The 13,218-nt window shown below is 32.7% G+C and overlaps 1 protein-coding gene across 5 annotated transcripts in view; it reads right to left on the reverse strand.

The window, feature by feature from the left end:
- The window catches only part of LOC143054956 (uncharacterized), a 58,626-nt gene that overhangs the window by 30,008 nt on the left and 15,400 nt on the right, over positions 1–13,218 (reverse strand). For 3 of the 5 annotated variants that reach the window (XM_076228086.1, XM_076228053.1, XM_076228061.1), the window contains exons 2-9: positions 10,342–11,108; positions 7,410–7,504; positions 7,056–7,070; positions 4,489–4,605; positions 2,396–2,481; positions 1,931–1,986; positions 926–1,071; positions 30–41 (exon numbers count right to left, since the gene is read on the reverse strand). In XM_076228086.1, the coding sequence (XP_076084201.1) occupies positions 30–41; positions 926–1,071; positions 1,931–1,986; positions 2,396–2,481; positions 4,489–4,605; positions 7,056–7,070; positions 7,410–7,504; positions 10,342–11,003 (1,189 nt within the window). In that variant the 5' untranslated portion in view covers positions 11,004–11,108. The remainder of the gene's footprint in view (positions 1–29; positions 42–925; positions 1,072–1,930; positions 1,987–2,395; positions 2,482–4,488; positions 4,606–7,055; positions 7,071–7,409; positions 7,505–10,341; positions 11,109–13,218) is intronic. The other 2 variants (XM_076228077.1, XM_076228069.1) reach the window with 2 other exon arrangements.

Raw genomic sequence — 13,218 nt, forward strand, 5'->3', positions numbered from 1 at the left:
GTTAGTCACATGCAAGCAAGTATACTTACTCTCTAGTCGGTCTACAATAGTTTGGTTTTAATTACATATAGTTTTTATCTGCTTATAAAACAGACAGCAACTCAATCTTGTTGCAAAATAGCTGAATATTTACCTCAAAATGCCTAATAGTAATTCATTTTAAAGTTATTACATCTGGTAAAGGAAGTCGAATTGTAAAAACATATTGCCCAAAGTATTATAAGACACTGATGCTTAACTTCATAAACCCATCTTTCGAGAATGATCTTACACCTTCCCGACTGGAAAGCAGTGTATACATGTGTATGAAATCCTCTGTAATTAACTACAGTTCTAGGAATGTGAACGTACTGTTTTAAGAATCCCCGTTGCGATTTACTAATAAACATGTTTGTAATAAAAATTCATTTGTTCTGAAATTCGAATAGTTTGGGAAATTTGGAAACTGGCTCCATTATAAGTTGCATTTAGAAAGTTTTGTGAATCGGCATACATAAAGAAGATTAGTTCCTACTTTGAGGAGAAAGATTTGTTTTAATGTATAAGACATCTATCGGAAATAACTGCTGTAAGAATATCAATCGTTAGATTACAATAATTTGAGAGGGACAATATTAGGGACGCAAAACCTTGGCATGGCTTTTAGAGCTTTAAATAAATTTTGGCTTATTTTGGCCCATCTTAGAATTTATGTAATTAACGTCTATAATATAAACTGGGTTTGAAAATATCATTAAGCTGGAACCAAGCCAAAGAATAAGAGATAATTATTCAGAATGTTACTGTCTTATCATGCTTCACTCAGTAATCTTATGTGTTGCACCCAGATAAATAATTTCATACAAGATGCATTGTACATTCAAATGAAACAATAAAATTTGTTAAGTCCATTCAGCACATTCTTTATCTTTATTGAATACCTTACCTGGTACTGACGTTATTTGTAGTGTTTCCATATCCAAGTTAACTCCCTCTAATCTCCGTAACACTTCTGGTAAGTTGCTGTCTAATATTGATCTTTCAATTGATTCTATGTATAGTCTTATGTCAATGTAGTCTTCTGAATCTTGTCTGTTGATTGAAATTTAATATGAAAAACAAATAAACAAACAATTTTGGAAACTTGAATGTACGCTTTTCAAAACGGAGAGCGTGAGAAAAATGAATCTACAATCGGTCATGTCGATTTTTATTCTTGTATTGAAACCTTTTCCAGTTTTCATCTAAATGTATTCTAAAGAATCATTCTCTCAACATTCTTACGGAGAAACTAAGTTTAATTGTCACACGTATGTTAACAAGGTGATCTGCTCAATCATGAAGGTAGAAATAATTGTTGGTGTTTTCAGTGCTATTTACCATTGTCTTTTTGCTCAACGTTTTTGCGGCTAACTGAAGAGTTCCAATCTGATGAGAAAAAAGCTTGATCTGTGCTGTAAATCAAATTTATACAAAATTTCAGTCCTAGTATCTATGGTGAGTTTATTTACAACCACTGGATCGATGCCAATGCTGGTGAAGTTTTTATTCCCCGAGGATATCACCAGCCCAATAGTCAACACTTCTGCGTTGAAATGAGTTTTGAAAAAGATTACAACGACGGGCCACTGATGACGACGCATGTAAAAGCAATAGTTCACATGACTCATTAGGCAAAGTGAGCTTAAAAAAGTTCAATCTGTAAATTCCCCTTTCCCTTTAACATATAACCAATGAACCGGAACCGATTCATCAGCATATTTTGAAAGTAGTAACCTGGATGGTGTCACAACTATAGCAGGAATCCTGACCCTTCTAGAGTATGTGAGTTCACGCCTGAATAAAACAGCACGTTAAAAGATGATATAATTCTATCCAGTTTATATACATAAAGTTATGCAATACTATCTGTCAATTGTAAATTGTATGTGGCAATGGTTTCATTACTTACCTTATGGTTACGTTTTCTACTGAAAATACTCCTCTCTGTTGTAACATGATATTTATCTACAACAACAAAATCGCAAATTATTGTAAAAGGATATTACTGTTTAATAATAACAATTGATCTAAAAATCAAAAAGAAAAAATCATAAAATATATCAAAACTCCGATGAAAATTCAAAACGAAAAGTCCCTAATCAAATGGCAAAATCAAAAGCTCAAACACATCAAACGAATTGATAACAACTGTTACATCCCTATTTTGGTACAGACATTTTCTTATGTAGAAAATGTTCACTTTGATTGTTGTGTCCTGTTGGATGACTGTCTTATATTGAATATGATAATCCACTTACTTGTTCCTTTTCTGATTACACGCAGTGAACTTCTTTTCATTGTGCAAATGTCTCTCAAAGCAATTTCAATACAAAAATGTCAATAATTTTCAGGGTCAATAAAAGAATAGACTTACTTTCTGTTGAATAGCATTACGTTCTCCTGAAGTCAGCAATGTTGAACTGTTTTGCAGATCACATCTGATGTCATATTTGTGACGATCTGAAAACGCACGAATATAAATATGATAAATTTAATAAACTCGGGCAATAACTCGGTTGATGTTTTTTTTCATGTTCCATTTTTTGCGTTTTTGTAAATCAGTTTGTGACATTTAAGGTTGATCCAGAAATGTGCATTACACAATACACTTTACTTTAAAATACTGAGATGCTTTACCTTTAATATGAACACACGTTCTTTTATCTATGTTAAGTCTGAAATCATGGTTACAGCTACTTACCAATATGAACACATGTTCTTTTATCTCTGTTAAGTCTTAATCCATGGTTACAGCTACTTACCAATATGAACACACGTCCTTTTATCTCTGTTAAGTCTAAATCCATAGTTACAGCTAATTACCAATATGAACACATGTTCTTTTATCTCTGTTAAGTCTGAATCCATGGTTACAGCTACTTACCAGTATGAACACATGTCCTTTTATCTCTGTTAAGTCTGAATCCATGGTTACAGCTACTTACCAATATGAACACATGTTCTCTTATCTCTGTTAAGTCTAAATCCAGGGTAAAACTTACCAATATGAAAACATGTTCTTTTATCTCTGTTAAGTCTTAATCCATGGTTACAACTACTTACCAATATGAACACATGTTCTTTTATCTCTGTTAAGTCTAAATCCATGGTTACAGCTACTTACAAATATGAACACATGTTCTTTTATCTCTGTTAAGTCTGAATCCATGGTTACAGCTACTTACCAATATGAACACATGTTCTTTTATCTCTGTTAAGTCTGAATCCATGGTTACAGCTACTTACCAATATGAACACATGTTCTTTTATCTCTGTAAAGTCTGAATCCATGGTTACAACTACTTACCAATATGAACACATGTTCTTTTATCTCTGTTAAGTCTTAATCCATGGTTACAGCTACTTACCAATATGAACACATGTTCTTTTATCTCTGTTAAGTCTAATTCCATGGTTACAGCTACTTACCAAAATGAACACATGTTCTTTTATCTCTGTTAAGTCTAAATCTATGGTTACAGCTACTTACCAATATGAACACAAGTTCTTTTCTCTCTGTTAAGTCTAATTCCATGATTACAGCTACTTACCAATATGAACACATGTTCTTTTATCTCTGTTAAGTCTAAATCCATTGTTACAGCTACTTACCAATATGAACACATGTTCTTTTTATCTCTGTTAAGTCTAAATCCATTGTTACAGCTACTTACCAATATGAACACATGTTCTTTTATCTCTGTTAAGTCTGAATCCATGGTTACAGCTACTTACCAATATGAACACACGTTCTTTTATCTCTGTTAAGTCTAAATCCATGGTTACAGCTACTTACCAATATGAACACATGTTCTTTTATCTCTATAAAGTCTAAATCCATGGTTACAGCTACTTACCAATATGAACACACGTTCTTTTATCTCTGTTAAGTATAAATCCATGGTTACAGCTACTTACCAATATGAACACACGTTCTTTTATTTCTGTTAAGTCTGAATCCATGGTCACAGCTACTCACCAATATGAACACCTGTTCTTTTATCTCTGTTAAGTCTAATTCCATGATTACAGCTACTTACCAATATGAACACATGTTCTTTTATCTCTGTTTAGTCTAAATCCATTGTTACAGCTACTTACCAATATGAACACATGTTCTTTTATCTCTGTTAAGTCTGAATCCATGGTTACAGCTACTTACCAATATGAACACACGTTCTTTTATCTCTGTTAAGTCTAAATCCATGGTTACAGCTACTTACCAATATGAACACATGTTCTTTAATCTCTGTAAAGTCTAAATCCATGGTTACAGCTACTAACCAATATGAACACATGTTCTTTTATTTCTGTTAAGTATAAATCCATGGTTACAGCTACTTACCAATATGAACACACGTTCTTTTATCTCTGTTAAGTGTAAATCCATGGTTACAGCTACTTACCAATATGAACACGCGTTCTTTTATTTCTGTTAAGTCTGAATCCATGGTTACAGCTACTCACCAATATGAACACACGTTCTTTTATCTCTGTTAAGTCTAAATCCATGGTTACAGCCACAAGAAGCAGTAGAAATCTTGCTTGTTATACAGGTCTGTTCACAGTCTAATACTGCGCATGCTATAAATAAAATTATTATGATTAGATACGACCATGAAACAAAAGGAGATAAGTGGCAAGGTTAAACAAGGCAGCCACCAAAACAGCAAATGCTTGCAAATTGCGGCATGAAACTATTCAAAACTTTGAATGAAAGTTTTAATAGGTTTCACAGTTTCATTGACAAATAATATTTTGAGTATTACAGCTATATTAATGTTGTTGGTTTTTTTTTTCTTCAAACACATCCTGAAATAGGCAAACAGCCTTTTAAAAGTCTGAATATTATACACATCTAAAAATTTTATATCATTAACATTATAAACAATTCATAGTTGTTTAACCAATAAATATTGAGAGCAATATTTTAATATCTGGTAAAAACACTTGTACTATTACATTATAGTGTTATCTAAAAAAATGTCCATGTACTCGCAAGTATCTAAAGATGTGCTTTCGTTTCAAAGTTCAGCTAAATGTAGTAGTGAAAATTACAGTATTTTTATTAATTACTTTTACAACTCAATAAACATGATCAAAATTATCTCAGTAATTTCTTAGAAACCGCATCATAGCTTTGTATTCCGTGGTTACTGCGACTCTAGATAGAGGTTAACAATGGGGTTCTCCAGAAACCAATACATATGTATCTATATGCCTGTTGTTGACAATCGTCCAAACTGTTAAACATTTTGTGGTGAATTGCATGATAAATATAGAATTATAAGAACCATCATTTGTTTTCCTTATGAACACTGTCATTCTTACTTAAAAACTCTTCATTTTGTTACCGGCTGCACTATAATGATGATGTTTTGAAGCAGTTTTATAATATTTTATTGTGCGTTGGATGAATGTTAGAAAAATTTCAGTACACATGTACTACATTTATGTATATGTATTTTCTAAGCCAATTAATTTATATTGCAAACGTACCCAACAGATCTCAAAGAGATGATTAAATTGAGTTAATGAATACCGCATGTATGATGAAAAGTCAAATATTGTACAAGTTAATAGCATTTATTCACCTAGTATTTTGAAAGTAGTGTATCTAGTTTACAAATAGTGAACAGCCATTAGACTGCTTATGAAACTTCTCAATAGTCAGGTATTCAGAGAGACATTTGTCTACATAAAGATTCTTCGTCAAATAATGACATTAAAACATGAATTTTAAAAGAATAAGAAGGACTAAAGTACGTTCAACAACAGGCCAACAAACAAACACTTCCCATCTCAAAACAAAACGAAAATGAAAAGAAAAGACAAACAGATACAAAATATAAGGACACATGTACTAAGTTAAACCTCATTCAAATATCTCTTCCTTTTGCTTTTTGCTTGCTAAAATAGGTTCCAATAGTGAATTCTATAAAATCAAAGCCTTGGTATTCATTCATTGTCCCCGTGTCATCTTCAAAAACATTTTGACCAATGAAATGATAAAAAATCAGATATTGGCGTCTCTGTTTCGCCCTATCGAAAGTCATAATTTCGAAGCACCTGCCTACTATAGTGTTGTTTCCGTTTAATCTTAACTTCATGGACATGATTTTTTAACAACAAAAAAGAACACACCCGCGATATCGCAGGTCCGTGACTGAATTAAAACGTATTGTCAACCCTGTGATTATGACCCGTGTATACAACAAATCCCAAATACACCGTTTGTGGTACATAGAGATAAGGTAATAGGTAACATGTGGCATATGACTACAAGGAAATCGCATCGGATAGTTCTGGAACTTATTAATTTGTCTTATTGCTTATTGTTTGAAATAGTAATCGATATAAACATGATAAAAGGGTAAAATGTTCAGTATACCCTATCAAGTATAGATACCCTTATATAAGTTTGACTTGAAGCTTTCTTTGGTTATACGTTTATTAGGTGAACAAAATTTAACCGCTCTTTAGATTTAGCAGTACAGATTTGTACCAATACAACAGTTTTTGCCTGGTTACATATTCATGGCCAGAACGAAATAGTATTTAGCCAACCGCCAACTCACATCCATACAATACCAATAAACCAATTGCATGAACTGACTATCAGAATAATTAAACGACAAAAAAATAAACCTTAAACAGATCAAAAAGTAAAACAATGCAGCATAATACTGATGAATATAATCGCTCGGTATGGCTGATAGCGAAAAGGATAACTTGCTTTTTATTCAAGATGAAAATTAATGAATACTTTAACTTTTAATTTTACAATGTAATACCAATCAGTAAGGATAATTTATTTTGCATATAAAACGCTGATAGTGAAACTTAACGTTTGTGATCATTATTAAACAGTGATGACAGACGTTTTAACACTGAAAGTGACATGAATCTTTATTATAATCACCAAATGCATACTTAGTGTTCTGAGATGTTAGAAGTGAGGCAGTTGATTAGCTATAAGTATATTGTTAAAATAGTGGCAGTCGACTTTAATTGCATTATTAACTTTAACTTACCGTAGTAATCTAATTCTATCAAATACAAAACATATAGTGAGAAAAGAATTAAAGAAGTCCATTGAACTGTTTTTGTTTTGGTTTTTTTTGGCTGTGCTTTGTATATAATATTTCAAATATTTTTGCCAGCTTTATTAACTGCAATTTATCTAATTAAGAGATGGGTATATACACTGAAATATTTTAAATCATAAAGTGGAAGCATGGTGGAAATATAAACCTTACATTCTCCTGATCATGACGCTATAGACGTAAATATAATCATTAAATGATGACGCTTCTACCTGTATATGTAGATGTTTCTTAATAGAGTTGCATATGCAATAATGAATGACAGTTAAATCTAGAATTTACCACTTGGATGAATCCCGTTTATCTTCTGTTCGCACATTGAACCAAGGTAGCCAGGAACACACTGGCATATATTCACATAGTCGCCATACAGGTATCTAGAAGAAAAAAGGTGATTCGTATCTTAAAGGCTATTGATACAAAGTTAAATAGCAATTGAGAGGTTTCCTTTTTTTTCTAATCACTTGCATGTGTAAGTCATGTGTATTGATAAGTACAATTATATATAACGCCGATCGATTTCCTAAGATTTTTCTTGTAATCTTGAAATGCAGATAAAAGCCAAACAGGCTGATGTTGATTTCAATTTTCTTGAAAAAAATGTGGGCTAATATCGTTTTCAAAGTGCGAATTTTGTGATCAATATGAGATACTTGGTATAAATTGGAATGTAAAACTTTCCTAATAAGATCGTTTATCAGGAAGAGAAAGCGATTAGATTTGGAATAAAACAAAATGCAGTTATTTGCCTTCTTTCTCGAACACGTCAAAACTAATAACCACTCTTGTGAAAAATGAGAAGTTGTGGTATGATTGCCAATGAGAAAACTCTCCACCAGAGTTCCAATAATGTAGAAGGTTATCAAATATAGGTAACCGTGCCTCTTTCAACAATGAGCAAATTCCATACAGCATGGCAAGCTTTAAAAGGTACCGAAACGATGAATGTAAAACAATTCAAAGCGAAAAATAACGGCTTGATTTATTTACTTCTGCATATATTATCATCTGCAATGTGTAAATTGAACCAATAACAAAACTAGTAACACAAGGGTGGCTTACATAACGGAATATTGGTTGAAAGAATTAAGAGACAAACATTAGGAATAACACTACATTTGCACTGAGGTGTATGAATAAAGACAGAGTTCTGAAACCTGTGTTTATGGCCCCTAGAAGTTGAACACTGAATACAATTGCATTTAACAATTAAAAACCAATTGTTCAGAGAACAATTGAAGGTCTTTCCACTAGTAAAGATGTATTTTGATATTGAAATATGAAAAATCAGTTTAAAATGTTAGTTCCTATGGCTTTATGATGTCTTAATATCAATTTAAAGCAAAGGTCAAAATCTAGAACGTCCTATTAACCTATGACCTTGACCTCAATTTCAAGGTCACAAACCAAGGACCTTAAATCAAAAGACCCTAGGTCTTTAATATGTTTGGTTAAAGAGTAATATCACTTTACACATAATTCTAAATGTAAGATGGGCAAAAACTCCCATTTATTTTCTGCGCACCCTTTCAACCAAAATATACAAGTTAGGACATGTCACAACTAACAATTTATGAAAAATTATTTGTCGATATGTCATACGGTATTTGAAAATCAGTGAAAATAAACAAAAATCAAAATTTAGAACATGACCTTGACTTTGACCTTGACCTCATTTTCATTTTTTGGGACCGAGGACCTCAAATCTGAAGACCCTAGGTCTCTATCACTTATGGTTTACCAGTTAGAAATGCATATTACTTATATCATTTGCATAAGGGGAAATAACTCTCATATGGAGTCTCTGGAAAGCTTCGGTCCAAATGAATTGGCTAATCCTGAAGATGTAACGAGCAATTTGGTAAAATAAATTTGTCGTAATCTTTTACGGTTGCGAAGGAGTAGTGGCCACAAGAAAAACAGTGTTTGGGGAGATTAACATATTCCAAATATCTAAGCGACATCTTTTGAAACGTCAATATTACGCAAGAAAAAAATTAGGTGGAAGAAAAAAAAAATAATAATAATTAAAAACCAATTGTTCAAAGAACAATTGAAGGTCTTTCCACAAGTAAAGATCTATTTTATTATCAAAATATTAAAAATGAATCTAAAATGTCAGTTCCTATGACTTTATGATGTATAAATATGAATTTAAAGCAAAGGTCAAAATCTAGAACGTCCTATTAACCTTTGACCTTGACCTCAATTTCAAGGTCACAACCAAGGACCTCAAATAAAAAGACCCTAGATCTGTAATATGTATGGTTAATGAGTTATATCACTTTAGGCATAATTTTAAATATAAGATGGGCGAAAACTCTCATTTATTGTTTACGCACCCTTCCAACCAAAATTTATAAGTTACAACATGTCGCAACTAACAATTTAGTAAAAATAATTTGTCAATATCTTTCACGGTTGTTGAAAATAAGAGAAAATAAGCCAAAATCAAAATTTAGAATATGACCTTGACTTTTGACCTTGACCTTATTTTCATTTTTTAGGACCAAGGAACTTAAATCCAAAGACCCTAGGCCTATATCACTGATGGTTTACCAGTTAGAAACGCATATCACTTATATCAAATGCATAAGGGGAAATAACTCTCATATGGAGTCTCCGGATAGCTTTGGTCCAAATAAATATCCTAATCCTGAAGAAGTAACGAGCAATTTGGTAAAATAAAGTTGTCGTAATCTTTTACGGTTGCGAAGGAGTAGTGGCCACAAGAAAAACAGTGTTTGGGGAGATAACTCTTACAACGTAAAGTGTTTTGTTACGCAGTTGTAAATTTTTAAAGCGTATAAACTATACGACATCATATTCCAAATATCTAAGCAACATCTTTTGAAACATCAATACTACGCAAGAAAAAAATTAAGGCGGAAGAAAAAAAAAAAAATAATAATCAGAACAAATTCAACAGGTCTTTCCACGGAAAGGTGGAAAGACCTAATAATAATCAGAACAAAATCAATAGGTCTTTCCACGGAAAGGTGGAAAGACCTAATAATCAGAACAAAATCAATAGGTCTTTCCACGGAAAGGTGGAAAGACCTAATTATATAATATACATTACATCTTTTCAGTTATGAATTACAATTACTTATCCCTGATTAAGATTTATGTTTTTTAAAACCTGTCAGATGTGTAACTTGAATTGAACATTTATGTGATTAACTGTACATAACTAGTTAGTTACATGACTTACCTACAACTGCCATTGTTTTGACACATATTCTTCTCAATCATCGGGTTACAATGTGGACCATACTGACACTCCTCCCCAGAGAAGTTGGGAAAGCAATGGCATTTGTATTCGGAGTAGTCCGCACTAGCATAACAGTTACCAAGGTATGAACAATCAAAGGCCGAACAAGTCCACTTACTGTCCACTTCATGTTTACTGACCATTTCATAGGTAATGTTAAATCCATAAACATCAATTAAATGGTCCAACACACGAAGGTGAATATTGCCCATCTCTTGAACGGCGAATCTTAACACCATGAACGGTTTGTGGGCGACGATTGACCAGATTTCATCTTCACAGTTGACAGTAGCTAGTTTGCGTTCTCCTATCCACTCATCTTTGTTAGTATAGTGGTCGAATTCATAAACATGGAAAAATCCCTTCAGGTAATACTGTGTCAAATATAAAACAATTTTGAGTTTCGGTGGAGCCTGTATAACCCATTCACAAAACACGGGTGTCTCGAAAGGCCCAGGATAATTAGGAGACTGTATAACTCCTTGCTTCTGTGTTAACCGACCACCACATCGATTATATTGACCACTACAAATCGATATCAACATATATATAATCAATAGTAACGTCACTAGCTTAACGGTGGTCATTGTGCACGATGTCATGTCGTCCTGGCCGCTCAGACATTTCTATATAGTGTCATTCTGAATGTTCATGGTTGGATGGGAAGCGATCAGCTGTCATTAGCTCTTGATGTTTCTCTAAATATTCTGTAACAGATGAAACAATAAGATGCATGATATCTAACGTAATCAAGCATACAATCAACTTCATATTTCCGTCTGTGAGGTGCAATACTATTAATAATAAATTGTTTTGACAATTAGTTAGGTGTGTTAACATTCACTGCTCATAACAGTATTATTAACTTCCTATAAGTTATGAGCTACATACGAATAAAACACAGAGGTCGTAAATCTAATATAAAAAAGGATATAACCACATTCATCCGAATTCAGGCATTGTGATTCCAATTCTAACGACTAATTTAAAAATCCATTGCATGTATTCTAACATTTCAAAAAGAGTGGAAAATACTAATCCTAGTAGAATGAATTGTCTATCTATACGACCATCTTTGATATGGCAACGTCAGCTGTGAACTTTTAATTTTTCCAAATGTATTTCAATTACTTAATTAGAAGCAATGTAATGACTATTTCTATCGAATTTGTTTTCACTATAATGAAGTTTAGCAGCGGTAAAATACACAATTTAAAATTGACTGTAAATGTTCCCAAAAAATATTTTCTGCTTATTTCAATGATTCGATTTAAGCTGTAGTTCACTTTCGAAAAAAAGTATTTAACATAGAAGAGGAGGGTCAAGAAAAGGGTTTGTCTTTATACTATGGCAATATACAGGTGAATTTATACTATGTCAACATTCATGTGTCTATAATATATGTCTACAGTCATGTTTCTATATCTGTGTCACCAGACATGAGTCTATATATTATTTCAACAAACATATGTCTATACAATATGTCAACATAGATATGTCTATGCAATATGTTAACAGACATGTGTCGATACAGTATTTAAACAGACATGTGCCTATATATTATGCCAACAGACATGTGTGTATATACTATGTCAACATGCGTGTTTATGCAATATGTCAACAGACATATTTCTAGCTACTATGTCAACAGACATATGTATATATACTATGTCAACAGACATGTGTATATATACTATGTCAACAGACATGTGTCTAGCTACTATGTCAACAGACATGTGTCTATATACTATGTCAACATACATGTGTTTATATACTATGTCAACATACATGTGTCTATATACTATGTCAACATACATGTGTCTATATACTATGTCAACAAACATGTGCCTATGCAATATGTCAACAGACATGTGTCGATACAATACATCAACAGCCATGTGTCTACTATGTCAACAGAGATGTGTCTAGCTACTTTGTCAACAGATATGTGCCTTTGCAATATGCCAAAAGACATGTGTCTATCCTCTATGTCAGCATACATGAGTCTATATACTATATCAACAGACATGTGTCTATATCCTATGTCAACAGACAAGTATATATATACTATGTCAACAGACATTTGTCTGCAATATGTCAACATGTTGACATACATGTGTCGATACAATATTTCAACAGCCATTTGTCTTATAACTTCTTCAACAGACATGTTTTTAGCTACTATGTCAACAGACATGTCTCTATCATCTATGTCAACATACAAGTGTCTACGCAATATGTCAACAGACATGTGTCTATACAATAATTCAACAGACATGTGTCTATACAATATGTAACCAACAAAAGTATGATATTGGTGATATAGTACTTAAAATAAACTCTGCTACTAAAGTGGGCCAAACCCCAAAGTTTAAACAACCCTGGAAAGGACCTTATATTGTCACAGAAGTAAAATCTCCAGTACTATATAAGATACAAGATAAGAAAACAGAGTCTGTGGTTCACCATGACCGACTTAAGATGTGTTACTTCACAGAACTTCCTATTTGGTTAAAAAGATTGAGGAATAATATTTTACATGACACTGACAGCAACGTACCAATAGAGAATGAAGATTCAGAAGATTTAGATGATATCTATGATATTTCTGGACTATTTACTAACCCAGATCCGGTGTCGGATTCTCTGACATCGGAACCTGATATTAATTTGACACATAATTTACAGGATATCACTCTGGAGTCGGATACTCTGACCCCAGATCAGGGACATAGACCCGTTATCCAGAATATAGACGAATTGTTAGACCACTCTACGGACCTGGATCATACATTTGTATATGATGTCAAAGAAAAT

Source organism: Mytilus galloprovincialis, chromosome 1, assembly GCF_965363235.1.
Source record: "Mytilus galloprovincialis chromosome 1, xbMytGall1.hap1.1, whole genome shotgun sequence".
In the NCBI taxonomy this organism is placed as follows: Eukaryota; Metazoa; Mollusca; class Bivalvia; order Mytilida; family Mytilidae; genus Mytilus; species Mytilus galloprovincialis.